This window comes from Cardiocondyla obscurior, linkage group LG16, assembly GCF_019399895.1.
Source record: "Cardiocondyla obscurior isolate alpha-2009 linkage group LG16, Cobs3.1, whole genome shotgun sequence".
Classification (NCBI taxonomy): domain Eukaryota; kingdom Metazoa; phylum Arthropoda; class Insecta; order Hymenoptera; family Formicidae; genus Cardiocondyla; species Cardiocondyla obscurior.
In genome coordinates this window covers 1,776,870-1,804,532 of record NC_091879.1, presented here as the reverse complement: position 1 = coordinate 1,804,532, position 27,663 = coordinate 1,776,870, and the positions used below count along the sequence as shown (strand labels likewise).

Sequence of the window (27,663 nt, the reverse complement as noted above, 5' to 3'; positions counted from 1 at the left end):
CTATAATTCCGTGGCATGCGAGATAACGGTGAACGCCATAAGGTACAGACACCGCTGCTTGTTAGTTTCGGAACATGCGATAACGAGGCTGCGCCGATTCGCATTTACGGCCGAATTGCGACAATCGAGAGCTGCTCATTGAAACGAATTAAAACTAAACCTAATTAAGCAAAGTCTGCTTCCGTCTCTTTCCTTTTTGTCACAGCTCTGCGATAACTAAAAGATTGAACAACCGATAACATAAAATTAATTAAATCAAGCTGCTCGCATTGGTACTCCAATTAAATATATTCTTCATAAAGCATTTATGAAAAAAGTATAAAGTGATACGACGTCGAGATAAATTGTCATAAGCCCGCCCTCATTATCGTTATACAAACGATACCTAAACGAATACGAAATTCAATTAGACTTTCTTAATCATTTCTTATTCGCCGGGAATTGATTTTAATCCCGCCATTCGTTTGACCTAATGATTTCGTTAATTGCGCCCGATTGCCGAGTTACACACCTGTTTTTGCCGGCATGTAAATCCTAATTAAGCGTAGGTCAAAGGTTGAGAGAGCGAGGGTGACCAAACGAACCACCACGGACTCATCGCCCGTCCATGTGACCGGCGTCGCTGACGATTATCGAGAGAGAATCCTGCTCGCGGCGCTTTGTACCAGAATGTCGTTTGATCTTCGACCACGTGGCACGGTGGGGTGACTACGAGCGCGGTGTATGAGCCGGGGTCGTTGCGGCTAATTGCCAGCTCAGCGACCACGTCAATGAAATCTGCACTTCCACATCGCGTCGACGAGAAATCGAAGGCGAGCCGGGAGCAAGGGGGAAAATAGACAGGGAGCCTCCGCTCCCTCGCTATGGCTCTCTCGCGATCGCAATATCAGCCGAGATCTTCGTATACTAGATATTATATTGGATGCACTGCTAATTGGCTTTAAAGAGAACGAGCGAACGAGGAAACGTTAAATAATCAATGCTGCAGGCGTCTCGATTCGAGAATCCGTCTCTCTACCGTTCTTTCAATTTCTTTTTTTTTTTTTATGTGCTTTAATGATAAAAAGAAGCTGCATGTATACGTACGTAAATAAATTGATTTTAGAAACGTATATCTCTATTTAAATGTCATAGCGAAGATTACCGAATTCTCTTAGCGTTTCATCTGATGTTCGATATTTTCATGTACCGCTGTAACGAAGCAAATTAATTTAATAAATTTTATTTGATAATTAATAACATAAGGTGCTATTCATTTCTTCGTCTCGTTAACGAGTCGTCATCAATGAACCAACATCAATGACTCTTGTACAAATCAGAATCCAAGAAAGAATGTAAAGCAGAGGAGGGATAAGAGTAGGCGGCCGGCAGTTTGTGTAAGGGTGGAAGATAAGTCTCAATTATGCCGATTGACTCCTCCGAGTGATGCTAGGTAGGGGGATTTCGCTCCTCCTACTTGTCCTGTCACGTGATCTCAGACAACCTTCCTTCCTTCCTTTCTAAAGGGTAAAATCCTTCGGGAATAGCGAAATACGCGAAAATGATCCGTCTTTTCTCGCACGTAATAAAGCGAGATCGTTCAAGACGTTCGAATGCATAAGCGACTGCACTCGTTTCAATTAGTTATCTTTTTATTTTTTTTATTTACCAACTTCTATGACTTACTGTAACTAATGCAAATTTTTTTTTATTTAACAATTTTATAATATTATAAATAAAAAGTAATAAAGTAATGTCGATGGCTAAAAATTGCGTATCTATGATTATAAATCAGAACGTAGAAGTAAACGCAGAACTAAAAAGAGAATATATCGCTTTATGATAAACATCCTGAGCGAAAATTTTAGTTGCGAATGCATCTATACCTGATTCGAAGGAAAGCATTTTTTTTTTTCTTCGGACTATCTGTTGAAAGAATAAGGCGAAGTCACACGGAAAGTGAGAAAAAGATAGATTCGAAGTAGGAGAAAAAGGAGCAACGAGATATGCAAGGAACGGTCTATGGTCAACGCATTTTTCCGTCTTCTTTCCGCTCGCGCGCGTTCTACCTCCATCGTTCCCGCTCTTTTCATCGCAGCCTCTCATCGTCACGTCGTCCTTGTCTAGGTGGTTCGTTTCGTCTCTCCTCGTCTCTCGCATCGAATCTCGGGGTGGAGGCCAATGGTGGTGGTGGTCGTGTCCGGATGGTGGTGGCTATGGTGGGGGGGTAGTTGGTTCCTTCGTGCCTATACTGCTCCCTATCTTTCCTTTCTCTCCCTATGGGAGGGCGAGGAGGGCCCCCGTAGCCGCGCACTGCGCACCGAGTTCATCATAGACAGAGCGATCTCCCTGACAGCTCCTCGTCGGTCTTGAACAGAGGCGGAATCATTCAGATTCTGTCTATCTCTCAAGCTCTACGGTAGCGTGGTGTCGGTGTCGACGGGCGTGAGAGAGAAAAAAAGCACGGGGATAACGAAAAGTGCGTGACCTTCTCGCGTTCCTCGCGGGCGACTGGGCAAACTCGTCTCGATCACCACACTCGATTCGCTTCAATTGTGCTCCCAGACGGTCCTCGCGGAACTTCTCACCCACCGCCTCCGTCTGATCTGCAGCTTTTCGACAAACAGCCGATCTTTGATCGTGCCTTTCTCTCGACGTAAAATCTCTTCACCCCGCTAATACGAGCCGATCAAACGCATTAACGCCTCTACTTCTACAGTCTCTCGTAAAACGGAATTCTTCTCTTTCTTCCTCCCCCCCCTCCTCCTCCTTCTCATCCGATCCTCCACATTTTCCTCTTCCGCAATCCTCAAAGCCTCGCCTGGCTCTGTCGTCACCGTCGCACTGTATGTGACGCGGGAAGTTTGCTATTTGACTGTTTGCACGAGCGAAGCGAGAGATAGGCGCGGTTACAAGGGAGAGAGGCAAAAGAAACCACAGTAGAGAAGAAGAAGAGGCGGTGGTTGAAGAGAAAGAGGAAGAGGACCTGTAGCCGACAGACGGGGAAGGGGGGGAGAGATGGTCCGCGTGTGGAAGGAGTAGGAGGATTCAGAGGGCAACTTTTCTTTTATTTGAGCTTGACACTTCGCCGCGAGCGCACATACACCGGAAGTACCGAGTGAGTCATCGAGCCCTTCTTTCGCCTTCTGCCTAGTACATCGAAAAGATCGATCGATCCGCCTGGACCTCGTTACCGACGGGCGAAAGCTAAAGAAGAAGAAGACGATCCAGAAGGGTGAAAGACATGACGTTACCAGATTTTCGGATCGATTTCACCGAAAAAAAAATCGTAATCTACGACTTCGGAGTGCAAATCGGATGAAGTAATCGTCCAAGGAGCGAGCTATGTTGAAATATTTATGCAACCGAAGAGAATGCCAAAGACAGAAATAAAGCCGGCGCGATACAGACTGTAGTGATAGTGACCTCAACGTATACCTCGACGAAGCTCGGAGAACGCAAAGTTGTGACACTTCACATTTGCTCTCGAAAGACAACAGTATTTTCTCTCCAAAGATAAGTGTATCAGCAAAATTCAACGGTGCCGCCTCAAGGACTCGCTCTCGTCGGCAAACGCAGCAGACTTGATCGGAAACATATGCGCAAGCGGTTCGTCAAAGGAAGCGTGATTACTATATAGACGAACGAGTCACGAAAAGGAAAGTGATTACACATCGAGAACGAATCTCGTCATTCGGCGAGCGAGCGTGCCGACGCAAAAAGCTTCTACGAGAGTCAGAATCAAGACGCGTACGCGCCCGATGAATCGTGCGATCGCCGCGGAATATTATTGCGCCGGGGTAGTTTTCGAAACGCACCCTCGAAGCAGCAAAACTGGGAGCTCTCGAATCGTCAAAGGAGAAGCGCCGGTGCCCGGGGCGAGGAGGAGTTCTCGACGCGTGCCAGGCTGCTGATCACAGGCACCGCGGCGAGAAGAGTAGGAGAAGGACCGGAGAGTACAGGAAGAGAAAGAGAAAGGCGAACGCGGAAAGAGCGACAAAGAAAGAGTGAGAGAAAAAAAAACGAAAGAGAAAGAGAGATAAAGAATAGGAGCACAGCCTTAGCATCATCTCGAACGAGGGGTCCTTCCGTTCGGGTGCTAGGGGTGTGCAACCCTGGACGAAGGGTTGCACTCAACTCTTTTAAAGTGGGCAAACCGCGCAAAGAAGAGAAGACGTCCTCGAGGCGATGACAGGATGCCTCCGTCTCGTACAGGACGCGCATACGAAAGACCGCCGTCCAGGATCACCGCCAGGATCGGCCGCACCGTCGCTCTGCTGCTGATTCTTTTCGAGCATCGCCCGTAAGTATCTTTATAATCTTTATAATCTATCAATTGTGGTAACCTCCTTAATTTTGTTGGTATAGAATTCCGTATTTCAATCATATTCGTTTTAATTATAATTGTAATAACTGGAGCACGTATCGTAAACTTATTAAATTTATCGAGATAAAAGTCTGTCCAGATTAAAAAAAAAAAAAAAAAATGTTTATTAAATATTTTTTAATATTAAATAAAAAAAATATACTGCTATGATATATCCCTGTACGTGTTCAAGCCTTAAATGTGAAATATAATTTTTCTCATTCTATCTAATTAACATACAGCATCTTACGCGAAGCGTGTCTTGCGTATCAAATTTGCAAAGTAACTATCGAAGTGTGTGCCGTTCTTAATTCACGCGAGTACGCCGACGTGTTCATTACATGTTCGTTGTTCGCTGTATCATAGCCAATCTGTTTTCACCCGAGTATATCTTATCCGCCCTTCGCGATTGACTAGCAATTCACGATCCTTAAAAGATCCCTTCTCTCATTCTCTTCGTCTCTTTTCTTTCTCTCTCTCTTCACCTCGCACTTCAGCGTCGCTGTGAAAACACTCTTCCGGAGAGCAAGTTCTCCCCCGTCTTTCGATCCACACGATACTCTGATGCGCCGCGATGCACCATAATGCAGACGTCAAAACGTCACTCTCGCCCGCTTTGTCCGTCCGCTGCGACGGAGCGCTACAAATCGCGAGCTCGCTCACGAAACGCACGTTGACCAGTCGGTGATGAAAAGTACACGACAATGTCACGGGACAACCGAGAAGAAGCTGCTGCGAGCAACGGGCTCGCCGTGTCTAATCTCGCTAAGAAAAATTTACGAGCGCGGTAGCACAGCCGGCTTCTTCGTCCTCTCTTTTTTTTTTTTTTTTTTTTTTTTTTCACGGTATATCCGTACTTCGGGCGCGTCTCCTCTCTCGGCTCCCACTGTCTCTGCGGAAAGAATCCGTCAATAGGGTGTGCTTCTTCGACCCGGTGGTCGTATCGATGGTTCCATGGAGGCGCACAATGACGAAGTGCAAATAGACCGTTCCAACCGAGCTCCGCATCACGAAGAATGAATCCCGCTGCGATCTTTATTATAGTCTCCGTAATACTAATCGCGCCTCATGCATCGGGACCGTCTTGAACGAATCTCTCTCTTTCTATCACTCTCTTTCTTTTTTTTTTTTCTATGCGAAAAGCATATCGGTCAAGCGACGATTCTCAAGCGATACGAGCTTTGCGGATTAAGAAGTCGATCGCTTCGAAAAATAAGCATAAAATTTTTTTATAAATATCGCGTGACTTGTAAAAGAATCTCAAGATTGTTACGAAAATAATAGGTGATCTCAAAGATGAATGTAAGTACACGCGAGTGAATTAAATTATTAACTGAGATACGTTACTTCTTTTAAAGATCTCTCTGGTGTATGTTTAACATTAATATTATTACCATAATAATATTCCCTCTCATTAACTTATACAACACTCGAGGATTCTCATCATGAAGTCGTTATATTGATAAATAACAAGATTACCGCTTGGCAAAACTTGTAAAGCTTTCAATCGCAGACGCTATAATCATAAAATCCAGTATCGCGCGCGTATAAAAGTGCCAAGTAATTAATTTTATAATCGCGGAGAGTTTCGTGATACCACGGGCTCCGGCGTCCGTCGACGTCCGGCGTGTGTCGTATCGTACCAGATAATCGCCAGTGATTTGCCGCGAGTTCTCGAAATATATACACACGAGCGATTCTTCGTCAGTGGTGACGGCTTCGATAGCCACCTCCGAGACCCGCGCGCGGTTTCTTGTAAATAATTACGCCTAGCATCCGGGAACAAGACGGCGGCTGTGCGCGTGTGCGTGAAGATCCACGTACGAACGCGCGCTTATGCGAGCTGGACTGGCAGGACGGCATTGAATTACGGTTCTGATGATATAATAGTCAATAAACTGGTTCGCGCGCATCATTAACGTCTTGACGCGCGTGCACGCGGCTTTCTCTGATATATACCGCCGCATATCTTTTTGCGCGATACAGATTCGCATAGCACGAGTAAATCGCGACGAGAAAAAAAATATATATATGTATGCGATGACAGAATTTGATGCATTGTGTTCGTTATAATTACATCGCTCGTCATTTTAAGTGATGTCACTTTCCAGGAGTTCGTATCGACGAAGAGAAGATAGCGGGGTTCTAAATGTTTGTTAAGAAACGAGCGAACGCTGACGCGACCGCTTTGCGAGATCGAATATATGACGAATTAATTATTATTTGAGAAATTATTTATCGCAAAGTTACAAATCGCCATAATTCACGCGATATCATCTACATAACGTAATTCGCGGCCTATCGCATTCCCGACAATGTACCTGCCGCGAAATCGATTTACTCTCGTAAGATCGAGGGAAGAGCGAGGCGCCGCGATATCTACCGCAGGTATTCTCGCGGGGTCGGATCGTGAAAAAAAAAAAAGAAAAAACTATTTCTCTCTTCCCACTGGGTATATCCCATTAGACGCGAAATTCCGTACCGTGTTCCTCTCTCATCTCCGCGAACGGGACGGGGAGGAAGGGGAGGAAGGAATTAAATAAAACACGTGCATCCTCGCGTTGTCGCCATCTTAGATTCTTTTGCGACCCCTTAGATTATTGCAAAAATGCGGGACACGCGCTCGTGTATCTCGTCTCCGATTTGCCCATCGGATTCCCATAAGATCGAGCACCCGAAGCGAAACTATAACGGCCGCTGATAAAAGCGCGTTGTCGAGTCAATAAATCGACTTAACTTGCGTTATCATTACTTCAGCCTAGAAATGTAAACGGACGATTATCCGTATTTTTAACACTTCACAATTATTACTTACGATTTCTTAAAACAGCCCTAATTTCCTGAACCTTAAGTAAAAATTTTAATAATTTTATTCGCTACAACGAAATAGTCGCTTGAAAAATTCTATAAAATCATTGCCTTACGGTGCGACGGTAAAGCTCGTTTCTTATTCAAAGTTATCGCGAAGTGAGACGCATACTCGTGCGGGGAAGCCGAGTGGTAGCGAAAGGAATCTCTCGATACAATCCAACTTCCTTCGCAGGTACGCAGCGTCTTCCGTAATTTGTTGAAGGAGTTAAGATCATTAATCTGCTTTCGGTAGATCATCAATAGCGCGAAAGATAGCAGCGGTGCAACGGTGTACCGGTAATGGGAGCTCTCAATAACCTTCGCGACCCTAAAACCTCCCGCCCCCTTCCCACCTGTACGCGGTTCTTTCCCACACTACGTAGTATCGCGGCAGGACCTTTTCACTTTTTCTTTTTATTGCTGTCCATTCTCCTCGTCTCCTCCGTTCTCTCCCCCTCTCCCCCTTTCCCGAGTTCGTTGTCGCTGATTTCTTCGTCTTACTCCTCTTTCTTCGTTCACGCGGGTGCTATACACAGCTTTTACTTTAGAAGAAGCTCGTCCGCTAATTTGTACCCGCAGATAACCGAGCGACCCACGAAGAGCCTTGCACCCGCCCATGACATCCCCGCAAAGACCCTACAACTCCAACGAGAACCCCGCCGAAGAAAAAAATAAACCGCTCCGAGACGCCGCGAGTAGATTAATGATCGTGAGGAAGGCTACAGCTACGATCTTTTCGCGCTGTCGGCTAATCTGCGAGCTCCAATGATCGTGGATAAGGAACTTTGACCACGTGTACAAATTTTAACGAACTATATTAATTACCATGAAATTACTGTATCCCGATATCAGTTAATTTAGTTGAATGTATACGTTACGGGGGAAAAAAAGAAAAAAAAAACATTCGACATTTGCTGCATTCGATTTTTATCATTTTAAAACAATTGTCAAATTAGATTGCTACACTAACTACACAAAGAAAATTAGTTTTATAACAACATTTTACTATTATTCCTCTTTAAGAGCATTTTTGTCAAAGTAGATTTAATTTAATTTACAAATCTATCAAAATATTCTCGAGCATATTAACACTACCGAAACTGAAAAATATTAAAAACTATCTATACATTAAAAAAAAAAAAAAAAAAAAAAGAACTCAGTCCGAGATAGCAGTAGGTTAATCCAACGAAATTTAATAAAAAGAGTTCAGTTTATGGCCCACTGTTTACTAACTGTAAATACGCTTAACAGGTAATAAAAAAAAAGCTGTCGAAAAAAAAATTTTAACGGCTTGGTCATCTAGCCTTCTTTTGGGTAAACCACGTGGTAACAGAGAACAACTTCGCTGGTCCTCGCGGCGACAGACGAAGTGAACGGAACCAACCCTCCTTTCTCTCGATCTCTCGTATCAACGCGCGCTCTCGAACACACGTAACCCAGACTATATGAGAACGCGCACGCATGCACGCTCGCTTCTGCCGTTCCTTTTTTTTCCTTTTTTTTTTTTTCTTTTTCACCTCGAAATTAATTAACACCCGGTGCACCGTAATACGCGGCCATTAGGCAGCAGCCGTCGCTTAAGATAGCGCTTTAAGAGCTCCTCTACCGAGAGATGGATGCCGTTATCGCGACCGAACCGGGAATAAGAACAGAAACAGAACGTAGGGTGATTCGGGGGGGAGGCAAAGGGGGAGGAGCGGTGCGCGCGGACCCTTCCCTGTCATCTCTTCCCCGCGCGAGGCCGCGGGATGCAGAAACAGACGGCGAGATAGAAACGGTTTTATCGGCTCTTTGAAAACGTTCGCACCTCTTGACCTCGGCCTCGTAAAACCGAAGGAAAGCGGACGCGCTCGCGTGCGGTGCACGCGTGCGCGAAAGTGCCCCGCCGCACAGCCGCGCGCGACCGTAAAGCCGGTGCTCCAGACCGCCGCGATTAGTGCTGCAACCACACAGATTCGAAGATGCAAGGCCGGCATCTCGATATTCAAGCGTTTCCATTAACATTCCGAATGTGAAATTTAGAAATCGCCGCTCAAAACAAACATCGGCGCTGGCTATCCCGTTTGGTAGCTAATTAAATAGTTTGCTAAAAGCTATCGCTATTAAGTGACGCAAATAGGACATTAAATAGGAATACGTTAATTAAAAAGAAAAACATTGTTTTAAAAAAAGATTTCTCGCGAGCAAAGCTCCGCGGGCGATCGAAGGGATTAGGACGAAGAGCCGTTTTAGAAAGGAGTCTGAGCGTCTTCTATTCGTGCTCGTCTCGCAGGCGTCGACATTTTCTAGTATCTCAATACCCGATGATTATCCGCGGCGCAGTTGCTTGCACACCGTTATCAGCGAAGAATTCAATGATAATCAGTTTCGCGAGTTTAACCAGATAGCGAGCTTGACCGGCTGCTTCCCTGCTTCCGCAACGTCGTCACTAATTACACTCGACGCATGGCTAAACTAATATGTACGTTCGCAACTGAGAAGAAAAGTAACGGCGATGAAAAGATTACGATGCGATCTCTAGCTTATCAATAACTATTCGTAGTTTATCGTGCACTTTTCTTTTTTTATTAATCTCTAAAAAAATATCAAAGTTCTGTGTTTATTTCTACTCGTCTAATCTCGATTAAGGAGTAAGAAAAGATTTTCATTATCGTAATTTTCGACCTAGTAATTTAACGACGATCGTTTTTTTTTTTTTTTTTCAGCGCAACTTGCTTCATGAGCAATTCTGTGGATGATTGGGTGAGCGGTAGCGCGGTGACGATATGCAACAGTTTACCAGGATTGGTGAGAGAACAACGCGAGCTCTGCCACAGAAATCCCGACGTTACCGTAGCCGCGATAAAGGGACTGCAATTAGCTTTCTCCGAATGTCAGCATCAATTTACGTGGCACAGGTGGAACTGCTCGTCGCTCACACCCACCAGCAGAACTCAACAGAGCAGCGTCCTTCTTCAACGAGGTACTAAGAATACTTAACGAGTGAAATTATCTGATCAGATCTGAAGCCGTGATTAATAATCTACCTGCCTACTAATGGCGTATTAATGTTTCCTGGATCATTAAATTCGTCTCGGTTCGCACTATAAATACAAATGAACGAAATCTAAGACTCCATTAAGAGACTAAAATGGCGGCTGAAATTATGTGAAAAATAGTACGCGGATGAAAGTTTTTGTGCCGTAAGTATCGTATAATTTTCTCGTAACAATGTAACTTTTTAATAAGATAATTCCCAGATCACAGGTTTATCCGCGACATTTGTTAGAAAAATATTATTATTATAAAAAAAAAAGAAAAAAAAACCCATGGCTTTACACGTGTGGCATTCGAGGCGCACATAAATTGCACGGGGCATGCTAAAAATAACCGAATATGACCAGAAAATTTCGTCGTGGCATTTCGCATCTACATACAAAAATTCCCGGGTGATTTCTCATCGTGTAATCGCTTGCATACGGGTTTCTTAGAGGATACAAAGTGGAATCTTTTACGACGTCGTTGACGGGACGGTGTAGGCGAGGCGAGGCGAGATGACGCGTTTCCTTAAATCAAAGCGCACGGCGTAACCTACCTACCCCGCGGTAGACCCCGAAAACCTGTCCCAATTCCATAAGAAGATCCTGCCCCCACGGTCGGCCTATTCCGGTGTGACATATAAATTCGTCGTGGCGCGTACGTGCGCCGCAAGAGGAAACATATATCGTGCGGGACGAATGCGCGGAGAGCGCGACATCGGGCGCACCTGACCTGAAAGCTTAAGCTCGTCGTCCGCAGACCTGGGGGGCTCTCGCTTCTCCCATCCGGCCCCTCGTTATCTGCCTCCATGGATCGGTACGCCTTTCTTGCTCGCGAGACAGGAGAAGGTGTCGATTCCACGACTTTTTCGGAAGTTATGTAAAGCGTGCCCTACCAGATCGTAGAATTTAAAGAATACTTTCAAAAGCTTGTTCATTTACGAATGTAATCTACTTTTTTTTTCTTTCGAACTTCGTGAAAAAAAAGCTCAGCGAATCGTCTTAATTTTTTATCGTCGTTTAACGTCGTAGAAAGTACCGCTGTTAAGTTATTTTTATTAACTACTCGCGCGATTGTTCGCGCGATAAGAACTTTCTCTCGCGGCGAGAATAAATGACCCGCGATTCATCGATTATTCGTAGCATTTGGCAACGAGCCGATTCGACCGTTATTAGATTTTGGTGCTCCAGTCAGAGGGCAATAGCTTCCGAGAAGCTTATATCTTACCAGGCGCGACTAACAACCACTGTCCCTTTTTAAGATATCGATGGCCAGGTGGAGAGACGGTCTGCGATCATTTGAGAAATCCACCGTGTCAAATTTGGGCCTCGGGTTCGGTATCTCGAGAAGAACCGAAGCTCATAGCTCAAGTCACTCAGACACGGTTCTTTTGCCCTCTCGTTGCTCTCAACGCTACCCTACTTCCCCTCTATCCCGGCTTCTCTCGCCTATCGTCACGATTTCGTCGGACTTCAGCAAAACGACTTAATGTATTATGAAAAGTACACGGAACCGATCTTCGACCGCTCCGGCCAAAAGCGTTGAGCCCACACAAGAAGACCGGACCGGCTGTCGCGTTGCTTATACCGATACGATGCGCCACAACGACGAGATTTACAGATATAAATACGAAAATGTCAAAGAGAAAGAAATTCTTTTTGTCTAATTTCAATATCACCAAAATCGAATTCTTTTTCGCTTTTAATTTTTAACAAAAATTCTGAAGTCAAAAAATTTCATACGAAATAAACTCGTGATCGAGGAAAGTTATCGAACCCTCGTTACAAGACGAAGATAACGGATCAACCTAGATAATTAAGTTATCTAAATAACGATTTGGAGCTGGCACGCGAGAATAGCGCGAAACCAGCGCGGCCATTCGTCACTGAATCGCTACATCAAGGCTGCCGCGACAAGAAGGGAGCTGCACGCGTTCTTCCCTATCTTTCACTTCGAGCTCTCCACCGTTCGGTGAACGAAGAGACTTACAACTACCCGCAAAGGATTTATTACACGCTGCCTCTATTTCTCTCGTTGCCGAGAGACAACGACGGCCTTGCAGCACGGTAGCTATCTGCATTATAAAGCAGTTGCTGCCAATATCCATATATAGCGAAAACTTCCAACTATTTCTCTCACCGTAAGACCACATAAAGGGTACACTCGTCTCATTGCACGGTGCGTGGTACACCCCTTGAAGACTAATATCCTGGATCACGATCGATATACGCACCGAAAACTAATAGAAACGATCCCAATTCCCATCTCAACGTTCCTATCGACCTGAAAGATCACGAGAAAACGCTTTGATCCGTAACGACCTTCGGGATTCAAGTCCTTTTAACAATATCGATTAACAAAGAGCGACGTAATCAGCGGCCAGCTGTCCGATTGCTTTCTACGACGAACAATTATCCAACCTAGTAATCTAATTTTTTATTTATTACGTTCTCTTTTTTTCTTTGAATATTATAACGATAATGTACACAATAATTTGTGATATTTTATACTAAAATTTATTTTTTATTGCTCGGCTTAGAGATCAAGAAACTTAAAAGTTACGGGTAATGAAAAATATATTAAATATGAAAGTTCTAATCAATTTGTAAAAAAAATAAAAAATAAAATATTTGGCACCTACGAGCTATTAAGTTGTCGCTACTATTAAAGCTAAAAGACATCTCACGGCGGTTTCGCGATTTCCGCGTGGAATCGGGCGAGAAATCGCGATTTGTCCGCAGATCTCTCGCGAGGACGGAGTTTGGCGTCGTATCGCTTCAGGCACCCCGTCGCGAGATCGTTTATACATGCGGACAGTGGATGCCCGCCGGCCGCCGCTGCTGATGGCCGCACTTTGTTTTGACGGACGGCTGAATAATCTACCTCTGAACTGCGCCTGATGGCTGTCCGTCTGTCGGCCCATCGTTTCGTTCTGTCCCGAACTCGCTACCGAAGTTCCTTCTACGGAAACTCGGCTTCCCCGGTGTCCCTGCTGCTTCATGATCTCCACCTTTTATTCACGATAGGAGAGGATACCGAGCGCGATATCGTTTACCCTGCGTATATCGTCCGCGTCGCCGTTCGCCGGTGCTGTCACGACGGCCAGCAATTTGCTAAACGGAGACAACTGAGGCACCGGGTATCTTCCCGACGTTTCGCTGCACATTCTGTCGCGACTGTGCTCGCGAGTACCTCAACCCTGACTTTATTACACTGTCGCATTAGCTCTATTATTCGAATCAAAAGACCAACGCTCCATACCATGCAAATAAATTAAATAAATGTATCATTCACGATTTGTATAAAATCTAATTAATAAAATATTCTTAAGTCTGTAATAGTTTGGTCAAAACCACTGAAATCTCGTTATTTCTTTATCCATGGAAAATAAAAAAAAATTTTAAAAACCCTGCGGTACTTTATATATTAATTTAATGGATAAATTATATAAGAGCTCGCTCACGACGAAACAGAGACAGAATTGCAAGCAATGGCCGACAATCGATCACGTCTTGTTACAGGCTACAGAGAGACCGCGTTCGCCTTCGCTATTTCGGCAGCTGGCGTGGCACATAACGTGGCTCGTGCTTGCAGCATGGGCCGCCTACTCTCGTGCAGCTGCGATCCTCTGAGTTACACGGATAATACACCAACGAATGCAAGAGATGTCCAATGGAAATGGGGTGGTTGCTCTCACAACCTCGAATACGGCATGGAATTCTCGAGACAGTTCCTAGACACGCAGGAGAAAGCCGGCGACATACAGTCTACAGTGAATCTACACAATAACCAAGCTGGTCGTCTGGTAAGCCCTACTTTCGCAGCTTCGTCACCATTAAACTCTATACGATTTATATTAACGTCAACGAAGAAAGAGAGATAAAAATATTACGCGTTTAAAACTCCCCTTTTATAATTTACGTTTTAGATTTGAAAAATTGCGAAGTTAAAAAAAGAAAAAAAAAAAAACATTTTGAATTCTGCAACGCATATGTTCTCGTGAGTTTGAGACAATGATATGCACTTCCCGACGTCGCATAATTAAATTAGAAGAAACAGCTAGTTATTCAATTACTCCGTCTTGCACCTACTTTAACTGTGCACGTTTCTTTGCTCCTGTAAAATTTCCTCTAACGATATTCCGCGTAATACGTCGGTCGTTTCATGGCACGAGCTACGCGCGCGTAAACATCGAAGGATCCTATTGACGGAGAGAGCCGAGTTACAGTTTGAGATAACTTATTACAACGAGATTACGGCCTTCTTATAACAGTCCCGTGTATCTGGCGGTAAGTGATGCGCTATCTTAAAGCAGGCGCGCGTAAGAAATGTACCGTTAAACGGTCGGCGAGGCATCCCGAGAGGAAGCGAATCCGTAATCGCGTGCCGCATCCGTCCGTCCGCGAATAATGTTAGCGCGCACGCCGTCGTGCGTGGGTCCGTGAGAGAGCTTCAAATTATCCTGCGCGCGCGATTCGCCTCTCTTCATCCTTTCTTCATTGTTCTGTCTTTCCCCCCTCCCCTATCCCGGCTTTTACTTTTAGCGATGCGCAGTCGCCTTCCATCTCGCCCATCGCCGCGATGGAAAAAGAGCGAAAGAGCCAGGAAGAAAGATAAACGAAGAGAGGCAAATTGAAAAAAAAAAAAAAAAAAAAAAGAAAAAAGGAAAAAAAAAGAAAAAAAAAGAAAGAAAAAGAGCAGGGGAGGAAAAGGAGGCGAGAGGCCGACTCTTCTCTTCTCTTTCACGGACCTCTCCACGCTCGCTCTCTCGCCTCGACGTTATTAAGACGAAGCCCCGGGCTGGACCACCCAGCCGTAGACTCATTAACTGTTTTGTACGCGACACCTCTTTGTTTAAAAGAAACTGGGCCCCTCCTCTCTCCCCTCCTCGGCTTCTCTTACCCTCTCGACCACTCTGCGCACCCCGCGTATCCGAACAACTCGTACCTGTTTGTACAGCGTGTTAGAACCGGCGTTTTTTAGTCGACGTCACGACGACGGTGTCGCGGATATCGCAATCCTGGGGGAAGGATTCGATTCCGTCCGTCTTGTCCGCTGGACCGAAGGTTCGGCGCGAAAAAGATCCCGACCGTGGCAGTCGCAAATGAAAAAGCCGACCGACCGTTTTGTATAAAGTCAACCGACGTGAAAGTGAACTTTTTAGCGGAACTTTGTCGCGCAACCGATATACAAAGTGGTCGCGAAGATGACTGCGGTCGGCCGCAGGTTCTTTTCTCTCGCTCTTAAACTCTTAAACTAATTTGAAATTAATTTAGATTCTATTCAACGAGCACGTGCGCGCTAAGTTTCTAAAAATAATATATGTATACATTTTAATACAAATACTTGGCAGGAATAAAAATCTGATCATCACATTTTTAATTAGTTAAAATTTCTTTCACGACTAATCAATCCGGCATAATTCCAGGCGTTGGCGAACAACATGCAGATGCGCTGCAAATGCCACGGCATGTCCGGATCGTGCGAACTGAAAACCTGCTGGAAGATCGTCCCGGATTTTCGCGTGATCGGCAAAACCCTGAAGGACCGCTTCAGAAATGCCGTAATGGTGACGCAAAGCAATCTGGGCAGCGTGATACCGTCGACCAGGATTCGAGGGTCGCGTCGGAAGCAAAAGCAGAAGAAGCACCGCGGGGGCGGACGGAAAAGGAAAATCCGAGATCTCCCTAAACAGCTTTACTACTACCAAAAATCGCCAAATTTCTGCGAGCGGGACCCCATGATCGACGTTGCTGGCACCGCAGGCCGCAAGTGCAACAAGACCAGCATTGGCGGGGACGGATGCGCCAGTCTGTGCTGCGGCAGAGGCTACAACGTGGTGCGACAGCGGCGAACGGAACGCTGCAGATGCAAGTTCCACTGGTGCTGCCACGTACAATGTCAGAATTGCACGGTGGAAGAGTGGATCACGGTTTGCAAATAAAGCGAAATCAAGAAAACGGGACGGAGAATACGGAAGTCCAAGACTGACGAAAAATTGCAAGAACTATCCTTCCTTACCGTGATCGAGCTGATAAGAGAGCTACGACGACGACAGATCATTAATACGACGAGAGAAGAAATTAACTTCGAAGATGCATCCAAAATACGCGCAACGAGGCTATTTGTCCGAATCGATCAAGAGATACGTAAATAAGATTTATAATATGATTCTTATTAGAACTAGAATTCTTTTCATACCGATATTACATCTGGGATATTACGATATCGAAGTAAATTTATTTGCCAGCTATGAATCTCCGCGAACGTACTGAGAAGGTAATCTTTGTTGGCAAAATTAAATTACTTTCCACGCGAGCCAAAAAGTCTTTAGAAACAATAATTATCATAAGTATAATTAAACGACGCAATTTTTTTTTAATTACATACGCAATTACGCCTTGCTTCAAAATTACGTAATTTTTATAATGAAGCACCCTAACGGTTGCAAACTTTACAAAATTTGTCCGTGAAAATTTTATATTCACAAAGAATAAATGCGAATTTGTACATTATCGAAGAGTCTAATCTTAGATCATGCGTTAATAATTCTTAATGTAGCACACTAATCATGCGAAACTGACTGACATAAATCGTGTTCTACTAAACGTCGATTACGGAAATTACACTTCGATTCTTAATAATCACGGAACGATTGGATCGAGTGGCGAAGAAACCATGACTCAATCGCAAAGATCCAATCGTGTTAGAAGAGATTTATACGAACTACTCCGTAATGACGTGAGTAATATAAAATGATTCGTAGGCTAAGTAAACTTATAATTTATTTATAATAACGCTCTATTTAATTAATATTTAATTTTTTAACTTCTACGTGAATTGTAAAACCTCGAGCACAGTATTATTAGACGAAAGGTGTGTCCTGTTTGATCGGACACGATTGTACACAATTTAATAATGCGCGTACAATAAAGAGAGTTCCTTCAAGCAATATTTCCTATCACATCTATTTTTTAATCTTCTGTCGAATTATTATTACAAAATCAAATAATATTTTTATTTTTAATACCGTTAGTATTTCTTTTCAATCGCCTTAACCGTATCAGCGAATTTTCTTTTCCATTTTCTTTTATTAAAGATTGCACCTAAGTGTGCATTAAAATTTTGGTAGAAACCATGTTGATTTAATCTTTAGATTAAAAAAAAAAAATCGTCTAATTAAAGCCGCGGAATTAACAATTAAAACTAATCGTCTTACGAGTATTTATTTCTAATTGTGCTTTTGTCTGACGACACGCTTGTGTTACTACTGCCGTCAGCATTATTACGCCGCGTTCTAAAAAAAGTACAAATAAATTTTCAATTCTGCTCAATTATTCCGGTATTCGAGTATCGATTGTCACAAATCACGCTAGATCGTCGAGTCACTTTTTATCTTCGCGAGTCGAAGAAAAGTTAATTACTTTTTTATAAGCTCGCAGAGACGTAAAACGTTTTTATGGGTTCTTGCGAATAAAATAAAAAAATCTGCTAAATTAATGACTGTTAAGAAAAGAGGCAGATATATACATCCGCGATAAAACGTCAAAATCTAAGGAAACACTCGCGAGGCAAGAAGGACTGGTAAGACGCGCATCCGCATTAACTGTACAGTCTCGCGAACGGCGAGCGGCTCCCTTTGACAACGACAGCGAGCAGAACGATTCTGAAGAAGCTGCGATAAAGTGCATTAATCGCGCGTACGCCGCCCCGAGAAATCTTTTTCCAAAGTGTGTCGATCCGAGGAATAAGAGTAGATGAGAACGCGCGCACGTATTATACAGCGCAATCATTTCCTCTTACTTATTTATCTCGCTTATTTCCATTTTCATTTATTTTATTACCGGATCGTAATAATTATGCACTTTTGCTGGCACGCGTGTTTCGAAAATGTATACAGTTTAAAGCGCAACACTAAGTGGTTCTCCAAAAATATTTTAAATACCTTCAGATATAAAATTAACGACTCTTATTTCTGTATAATTATTATTCAAACTTATTTTACTTTAATTTTTTTTTTCTTTTACCATGTACTATAAATAAATTTAAAAAATTCAAACTTTAAAGTGTCTTACAAAATTATTCCTTTTCCATGCGAATAATTCCGATCCACGCGAACAGAGATCAAGATGTCTGCCGAAGATTAAGCCCTGAAAAGCTCCGTCGCGCGCAGCGAACTTATTAGTATCCATACCGTGATGAGCAATTTGAAAAGCCTGAAGGGTAAGAGAAGTAAAGGAGAGGACTAAGATCATTCGTGCGATTCTAGATAGAACTCGGAACGTTCTCGTGACAATGAAAGATAATATAAAACTCTTAAGAAAAGAAGATGGAGGAGCGAAGCGGCTCGATAGTCCGGCGAATGAAATCAATGAGCTAACAGGCTTGTTTGGAGTTAGACAGTTAGCTAATTAAGTCGGTATTATTGGATCATGGAAGCCAAGCATCGCACCCCTCGCACACTATGCCCGCCACTCGATACGAATGCGTCGTAGTGTACTTATGTTAGTCGCAGTTGGCACTGCAAGAGTGAACGCCGCGGGGCCTGTACGACCTGCTGCGACGCGTTTTAATTAGAGGTGAATTCTATCGTGCGACTTAAGAGAGGCGGCGTCTCTTATGTAAGTAAGTACAATTTTCGCGTGCTCTCTTTTCATTGTCACCACGCTTACCGTATCGCGAGACCCGCGCAAAAAAAAAAAACGTCACGTATACGGGAAAAATAACGAAGTCGAGGAGCGACAGGTATACGGCGGAAACTAACACGAATGTCTTCGGTACTAATAAAGCTAAAAAAATTTTTCTTTCATGTAATGTATCGCGATTGAGCTTGATTAAGTTATTTATAGCACGTGCAGATAATTATTTTTATTAAAAAGAAATTTTTTTTTTATTAAAACGGTAAAATAAAAGTTACGTAACGATTGTATAAAACAAAGGGAAAAAAGAAGAAGTTGGAAATAATAGAATAAAGGTACGACTCGCGCTAGCGTCGCGCGCACTTTAAGGTATCGCTGTATATTACTCGAGCAATGATTAATCAATACTAAGCATATCATTTCTGTGACGGTAAGCGAATTAAAGTCTTCCGAGTATTTCAATCGCGACGGAAATAATTGCTCGTAAAAAAAAATTAAAAAAAAAAAAAAAGTAGAAGAAATAACGATTACCGACACTAGGCCGCCGCGGACACGGTTCTTGCGCGAGCACGGGAAAGAAACGAGCTACTTGTAAGCGGTTCACCAGCGATGCTTTCCAGCGGGAGGAGTGCCGAACCCTTTTCAACTGGTCCCGAATCTGGTCAGATCCGACGACGCTCGTTTTCGGTCCCCTGTCTCCCACCCTCTGTTCCTTTTTTCTTTTTTTTTCTTTTCTTTTTTTCTTCTGCCACTCTACTACCGTTGCCGTTTCTTCCCAGAGATTCGCGGTGCTAACATTCCGGTGTGGCAGGCGACCGTCCTCCGGGCCAAACAGATATCAACTTTCCCACAGCTACTTTTTGGCGAGGCGTACGATTTCGTAGAAAGCGCAGAAACGAATTGTCGGGAAGCCTATTGATCTCTATACGTTGCATGCGTCAATTGATCACGTGGGAAATGCAAATGGAGATTGCAACAGAGCAGCGGCTGCCTCGCGGCAATTACACCTTGCCGTTACCTCGCGTGTGCCGATATATACCAATCAATCGTTACTCAACACGATTGTGCGATTAGATCAATTTCTAGAACGGTATGAATTGGGTTTGGCCTAACCAATTGCCATCATCATAGAGAGAGAAAGAAAAAATAAGAAAAAAAAATCTCATCGCCACGGTAATATTTTTCTTGGCAATGGCGATGCTGGAAACTTACAAGGAATCGAAAACAGCATTTATCTAATGATATGTAATAATAGCTTTTCTCAAGGAGTAGCGATTATTCAAATCGGCTTTCCATGAAGCGATGTAAACGGGGGAACAAGTATCAATTTCTCAGAAAGGAGTCAAGTCAGAAAAGATCAGGGGAGATTGTCGACTCATCCCTATTAACACATACCTCGCAATGGTTCCTCATACATATCGCGCGAAACTTTCTCACAACGCGCGTTTCGTTGCCCCGCAATTCTTCCTTCCTTTTAAAGAGCGCGGAGCTCGAGAGTTCACCTCGCTTGTTTAATACGCAGAAGAGAACGAGCCGGAGACAGCGAGAAGGAGCGGCGGGAAGCCGGTGACGGAGCCGAGTGACGCGGAAAACTTTTTTCTGAAATCGCAGGATCCGTCCGCGACCACCTCCTCCTTTCCTTCTTCGTTGTCTCGCGGCGTGCAGTCGAGCATCAATAATTTAGCGCCCCACCGTATCAATAAACTTGCATCGGCATCAGTGCAAGGCGGATAAAAAAAAATTAAAAAAAAGAAACAAAGGAGAGAAAAAAACAAAAAAAAAAAGCGACGCAGGACCAGCTCAGGACGAAGAGAAAAGGTGCAAAGACAGAGAGACAGAGGCAGGAAGATCCTGCGGGGCGCCGCAAGTAGACAAGAGGAGTGGAAGATGGAGGATGGAACTGCGACCGTTCTCCAGATCGAGTAGCTTTTCTTACGGCCGTTCACATATAGTCAGTGACGCGCCGTTCTCTCGCTCGAGTCGCTCTCCTTTCCTCCGACTCGATTACAAGCGGCAAGAAGCGACATTACACGGGACACGCCGTGCCGACAAATCGACGGATTATGCCGGACGGGCGCCGACCTACCGAGAATAAATGAATTGGCTAACAACGTGACTCCTCTCTTTTCTTCGCCCTGCATACTTGGCAGTTTCCTTGCCGACTCGTGCATAGCTAGGGATTTATATGAGTTTCGCGGAGATCCGCGGATACGTGTCAAGGAATGGGCAGATTAATTTTTTTCACGAGACATCGTGGGCGCGACGCTTAAACCGCGATAACAAAGTACGCGTCTCGTGGTATATAATTTAATTAATTGAAATAATCCCCGAATATGTACAAGCGCAAAAACACAGTAAAGATAACACAGAAATATTGAACAAAAAGTTTTTCCTTTACATAGAAAAATTAAACTCAAACTTTTAAGGGAGAAAAAATAGATATTTTCATATAAAATTTTGACTGCATGTTTTGTTACAATTGTGCTTAAAACCGAATAATAATCCAATTAGAAATGGCACGCTTTCATGAAGCTTATCAACTGCGTCCTTAACCGAGAAAAGAGAAATGAAAACAATCGGAGTAATTATAAATGGATTATTTTACAGCGTAAACGAAAAAGACACTTAAAAAAAAAACTTTTTAACTTTTAATTGCATATCTATTTATTTCTTTTTTTTTTTTAATTCTTTACTGTGTTAATACGCAGAGTGAGTCTACAAAATTTTGTCCGTATTTGCTAAATATTATACGTTACTCCATCTTATCAATAAATTATTAACACAAAAGTGACAAATTTAACACCAAAGTTGTTTGTAATTAATTTTTATCTCACGAATCAAGAGATATAATTTTTATTCTAAGGGAAATTCCGATGGACGCGTCTTAATTTGTTTGCATAAAAAGAATTCCGAATCTCGACGCGCGAGCTTTGTATAATTCGATTAAAACGTACGATCGATAAACAGACAGGGATGCAAGTCAGGTTCGCGGCCAGCGACGCCTTTTCGATCCTTTCTTCGCCCTATCTTTCCTCGGCAACGCCCGCCGAAGCTTTCAGGAAGTAAGGTACTAATTAGCGATTACCACTCGTTCACGGGGCACTCGAGAGGAGAATATAATTAGCACTCATCTTTGTGGTCTGAGAACGGGGGGCTGCTAAAACACTCAACCGCCCTAATCCTGACGTTTCATAAAATATTCCAAGAACGTTCGAAAAGTCATTTTTCAATCCTGCGACTCGATCATAAGAAGAAGATATCGATCCCGATTTTTTTTTTCAAAGACGTAAAGACGCATGTATCTTTATTTACGTCGTTGATAATTTCGCGATAATTCAACGCGTTAATTTTAATCCCGATAGAATATTATTTCAGAACAACAGATTTTTAATAAATATTCTCATTTTTGTTCCAGCATCTTTTAGATAATAGATACGATCTATCTACTAAAATGAATGACTACGGTTACGGGAGACGAGGAAGCGACGATTGGCACGACGACGTCCGAAATAATCCGGGGAAAATGGAAAATCGTGATAGAAACCGCGACACGGGTGGTGTAACTCTTAAACGATTAGACAGCATTCAAGATCCAGGAAAGAGATATGTGCTAAAGGATCGCATTGGTGTGGGCATATGCGGCGATGTTTACGAAGGAATAGATCAGCAAGCTGGTACGTTAACAAAACGGTGCATTAATGATCGTACGTGTTGACGCGAATGTAAAATCATATGGACACAAATCACGAAAATATAGAAGCGCAGGAAAACTGCTAATCTACAAACTTATATGGCGCAGAGATAAAGATACATCGATTATTTCAGGAAATAAAAAAGTTGCGATTAAAGTCCAAAAGCTCACGCCAGAGACGCAGTCCCTAATTGTGGAAGAGTATCGCGTTCTTCGCGATTTTTCTGGTCATCCAAATCTGCCAGATTTCTACGGAATATATCGAAAACGATCGGCAAAGACGTCTGAATACGACGAAATATGGCTCGTCATGGAGGTAAGTTTTAAAAAATTAAATTAAAATGATAATTATAGACGTAAATATAAAAATAATTGGATAAACAAATTAAATTTAAAAGCATTAACCAACATTATTACAATTTATCTTTTCGTCTTTTTTTTTTATAATAAAAAACATAAAAATAGAAATAAAATATTTCTTCACAATTTATCTCCAATATATTTTCTACAATACATATATGAACATTTATGAACTCTGAATCGGTTCAAAGACGTGTTGTTATCGCAATTATTTTTATTAGATACTGTGCCGAAAGTCACAGCAAAATTTCTATCGACGTCGCGCAATATACCATAATGCATCCTTTAACATTGTAATTTCCTAACAAAAAAAAAGCAAAAAGACAATGGGGGAAAGAAAAACAGAATAAGAAACAGAGATGCAGAGCGAAAGATGAAGGCAGTTTGAGGAAGACAATGGAAGAGAGGGAGAGAAAGCGAGGGTTGCCATGCTCTGAACCCGGAGGCAATTTCAAGCATTTGAGACCGTCGAATACACGGATAATTTACGACACACGCGCCCCCATTAAACAATCATTAAACTCGTTCGTGTACGCAGGTGAGGCTCGGCACGTCACGGTTCTAATTTACGGACGGACCTCCGCGGTGTGTGCCCAAAACATTATTACTTATCTCGGATAAAGCGTTGATAGAGTTTACGTAATGCACTCGAAAATCCACCGAGTTGTCTCAGGAACCAAGACCTTTTCTCGACCACACCTTTATCGTTTGGAACGCGTCGACACACAAATTTTTTTTTTTAAGAAGATTGCTTTACCAACCATCTCGAAGTTGCATAATACATCGAAACATATATTTTCTTATTTGTTGATTCCAAAAATTATATCATAAAAACAAAACGCGAAATGTTAAAAAAAAAAAGAAAAAAAAATACAAAAAAAAAACGAGATACACTCAATGTCTCTAATATTTTGCAATAATTTTAAACAATTGAGATACTGAGATATTATGAAATACTTTAATATCCTTATTTGCTCAAAAGAGCTTCTTATATTTTAAACTTCGACCACCCACATTCTCAATCAATTCTCTCTCTCTCCTTCACGTCTCGCGAAGATTCAAAGGCGACGCGTGAATACGCCAAAAACGACGAAATTCTCCTGAATCTCACGACTCACTTCGGCAAGCGAATTCGCGTGCGAGCCTCGGAGACGAGCTAAGTACCCACAACGAAGAAACGTAATGAGTCGACGGTCGCTACGTTAAGCTCGCTGATTGCTCGTTGCCGGAGATTACAAGCAATAAAGGCGCAACGGGCCGCGGAGGCTGTTGTAGCGGTAGAAAAGAAACGCATCTCGTCGACGGTGCAGCGCGCGGGCCGAATAGCAGTTTTGTAAGTCAATCGACTTTAAGTCGGCTCAAGGCAGAAACGAGCGCCAAGATCTCAAAGGGGGGAAAAGAGAAAGAGACACGCAACGACAATGTGGCAAGGATTTATCGCCGGTGGTATTTCATATCGAGCGAGTTTTATTGGCATGAACGTAAGGCCTCGGTAAAGCCTTTCGCGAATTCACCGTGGGTAAAATCTAAGAAAGAAGTACCTCATCGTCGCGTATACCCTGCGATTCGACTTTAGCAAAACTAAATGCAAAACAGTAGTATTAAAACGTTCATCCTTTTTTTTCTTTTTTTTTTAATGTGACGAAGAAAGCGCGGCGGCTTGGAAAAAAAAAATTTCTATTAAATCTGTGAGAAAGAGAAAGAGATGAATCTGTTATCCACGATTCGCGTGAAATAATCCGCGAAAGATAAATGTATACGAAGCGATGGCTCACGTCTACTCATAATTCTCGCACGTTTCGTGTAATTATAGACGTAATTAGGCACGAAGTTCATTATGCTCTTTGATTACAAAGTTTTCCGGATGCTTAATTTCTGGAGATGGTATAACATAAAATTCCTTCCACCCCTAACATCATAGAGTTGAAATTAGAAAAAATGGAAAAGAAATATTTGACTCACCGATTTGATGCGCAGCGGCGGAGAGTACACGGCAGCGTAGTCACGACGTGATCCTGTAACACACAAATACAGAATCATATTAAAAATAGAAAAGGAAAAATTAACAATTGCCGTAGCGTATAAATTTTAACAAATTTTTACTTTGAATAAATTAACTATTACAATTAACAACATCACGTTATATGTTACAGCTCTGCGAAGGTGGAACGATTATGGATCTCGTTCGTGGAATGATCGCAAGTGACAAAAAAGTACGGGAGGAACATATCGCCTTCATTTTAAGAGAAGTAACCAAGGTAAATTAGAAAAAAAACGACAATGTATAAAATAAGTCAATTACAGATATCCGTTAAAATATCCCTCGCGTAAACGTAATTTAATAATTACAACAATACCTGAAATAAATAATGAGGAAAGATACTTTTCGCATAAAGAATATGATTAACAATAAATCGTTGATGTTAAAACCCGAAGATATCTCGATAATAACCGAAAAAATGGATAAGCTCGAGTAAGCTAATTAGTTTTTGCTCGGGTATGAGAAGGTATATACGGTGGTAGCTGAGAAAGGTCGTGACTGAGAAAGAAGTGGCCGTCGTGGAATGTCCAGCAAAATTGTGCCGCAATCTACCCCTTGCCCTCGCTATCCTCCCCCCCCCTCCCTCCCTCCTCGCCTTCGTCATTCCGTTTCCTTCCTGCCTTTCTTGATACGGAACGTAATAAATATTACTTGCATGACAGAGCGCGTCGGTGAACCGACAGAAATGATGATAGTAGGTGTATAAGCCACGGCAATAGTCGCGTTATTACGATATAATTATGTTCGATGGTATGTCCCGGCGATGCTTTTATCTCGCGGCGGGTTATCCCTCTGATTACACAGAAGACGCATTGGCACCGAAGTATGCTCGCGCTGTGCAATTACAAGGAACAGAAAAAGCGAGGCATTTCGCGACTACGCAAAAATAATACTTCTAATTGGGCTAACTGCGCGATAAATGATTAAAATTTCAAAGAAGCGTTTAGAAACTTTTTATAAAAATTAAATTTTTACGCAACGCTGGTTGCATATAAAGAAAAATAGATATATGTATAGACGCGCGAATAAATTAATAAATACTTTAGCAAGACCACAATTTATAATACCAAGCGATAACCTGAATTCACGTCATAATAATATAAGTTACAACCGGCTTGCACGTATTCATTTTTTACCTTCGTCATTATTAATATTAATGGGCGATACAGTAACATCGTAATAAATTTAATCCGCCGCATTAATGGAATATTGCCCTCGTTTACGATAATCGTAAAACGTAAGCCGTGCCGTTTAATTTTCCACAAGTTTCGAGAGAGATAAAGCAAAATTTGTGACGAATAAGGAAGCGAGTTAAAAAAACTGTACGAATAAGGCACAAATTGGAATTCGAGTACTATCCAAATAAGAAAACCAGAGGAGAGAAGCGAGAAAAACAAAATGCAAAAAGCTAAACGCCCTTCCGTTTCATAAATTGCTATAATCTTATTTAATAGTTAATGGTCACGGAAAACGGATTCGCTTATTTACAATGATACTTCCATGATTCCGGTTTCTCCTAGGAGGTCGGGTAATTGGTGAGGATATCGTGCTCATTTCTCAACGAACTTAAGCAATCACATCTATATATAGACGAAAAAAAATAAAAAGGAAAATAAAAATATTAAAAAAATAATAATAAAAGAAAATTAAAAAAAAAAAAAGAAACCAACGACCGATGCACGCTACAGGATGGAACCTAAGCGACCATTTCCGTTCGATTCGCGTATCATTGAGCTCGCGTTTATTCTCATTCGTCCACATTTTTATATTTAATTGTTGATCTCTTTTTAAAACAATATTTTTGCCAAAAGCCACTTCTTCCTCCGTAACCTCGGCGTGGAAGCGCGGCGAAAGGGCACCACGCGTAATAGGCCCGGCATTCTTTCTCTCGCGAGTTGCTCACGGCGGTAATATTTACGATCCAAGCAGTTTGTCACTAAATCATTATGTGGGTCTACCTTTCGGGTATGCCTCGTGCACGCACAATCCGATGCCCTTCGCCACCGAGTCCAGCACTCCCCGCCTTTTCTCCTCACCTCCCCGATTACCTACGTTGTTCCTTCTTCCACCTTGGGAACTGTACGCGCAACCCCTCGGTCTCTCCTCTTTCCTTAACCTCCACCCGTTCGACTCCCTCTACGCTCTTTCCTCGCAGATACGTGTTCCATGGGCCCGGTAGCGATTCGTCCACGGTCACTCGTGCGGTAAATCAGACCACGCTGACGTTTAATGCCGGCAAATTACACGCGAAATAAATGCCCGCGAAGAGAAGTGCGCAGCGAGCGCAGTGCTCGAAACAGAAACACAAAGAGAGCAGCGGGAAGCGGATAAAAGACGAGAGACGAGCGGAGACTACTAGCATGCTTCTTCTGCACAATCGTTATATCCCGTTTAATCTTTATCCTCCAATTAACAATTCATTCATCCTTTGGAAGGCCCTTCCTTATTCTCGTAATTATTTTTTTTTTTTTTTACGCATCTGGCCAACGAACATTTATTATCGATATTTTCTATATTTCTCATTTGTCGAAACATTGTTGAATACTATCTAATATAAGTATATTTCATGCGAGTATATTAAAAATTTAGAATAAGAGTGATATCGTAAATAATTAAAATTGTCTAAAACTTTGACGAAACAATTTGCAGATGTAGATGGAAATATATTACAAAATAAATCGCAGAATTTAGGAGAAATAAATGCAAAATTCCGGGTTCG

General features: G+C 42.6%; 2 protein-coding genes and 1 long non-coding RNA gene across 5 annotated transcripts in view; 2 read left to right on the top strand and 1 right to left on the bottom strand.

The window, feature by feature from the left end:
* LOC139109069 (uncharacterized) overlaps window positions 1-27,663 on the bottom strand; it is a 40,335-nt gene that overhangs the window by 6,445 nt on the left and 6,227 nt on the right. The window contains exon 2 of the long non-coding RNA XR_011546782.1: window positions 24,866-24,918. This is a non-coding gene — a long non-coding RNA (uncharacterized lncRNA). The remainder of the gene's footprint in view (window positions 1-24,865; window positions 24,919-27,663) is intronic.
* Wnt10 (Wnt oncogene analog 10) lies at window positions 1,770-16,240 on the top strand. Its single transcript, XM_070667886.1, has 4 exons — window positions 1,770-4,282; window positions 9,901-10,157; window positions 13,735-14,018; window positions 15,642-16,240. The coding sequence occupies exons 1-4, from the start codon at window positions 4,176-4,178 to the stop codon at window positions 16,155-16,157; spliced, it is 1,164 nt and encodes a 387-aa protein (XP_070523987.1). The 5' UTR covers window positions 1,770-4,175; the 3' UTR covers window positions 16,158-16,240.
* Ninac (STKc_myosinIII_N_like and MYSc_Myo21 domain-containing protein ninaC) overlaps window positions 17,899-27,663 on the top strand; it is a 19,779-nt gene continuing 10,014 nt past the window's right edge. Inside the window, exons 1-4 of one of the 3 annotated variants that reach the window (XM_070667874.1) lie at window positions 17,899-18,838; window positions 22,268-22,526; window positions 22,678-22,859; window positions 25,057-25,161. In XM_070667874.1, the coding sequence (XP_070523975.1) occupies window positions 22,304-22,526; window positions 22,678-22,859; window positions 25,057-25,161 (510 nt within the window). In that variant the 5' untranslated portion in view covers window positions 17,899-18,838; window positions 22,268-22,303. The remainder of the gene's footprint in view (window positions 18,839-22,267; window positions 22,527-22,677; window positions 22,860-25,056; window positions 25,162-27,663) is intronic. The other 2 variants (XM_070667873.1, XM_070667872.1) reach the window with 2 other exon arrangements.

What these genes read in the sequence shown, in the direction of transcription:
- Wnt10 (XM_070667886.1), top strand. Translation starts at nt 4,176, where the DNA reads ATGCCTCCGTCTCGTACAGGACGCGCATACGAAAGACCGCCGTCCAGG. An exon ending in ATTCTTTTCGAGCATCGCCC is followed by an intron (nt 4,283 to 9,900) that starts GTAAGTATCTTT and finishes TTTTTTTTTCAG; the next exon opens with CGCAACTTGCTTCATGAGCA. An exon ending in CAGCGTCCTTCTTCAACGAG is followed by an intron (nt 10,158 to 13,734) that starts GTACTAAGAATA and finishes GTCTTGTTACAG; the next exon opens with GCTACAGAGAGACCGCGTTC.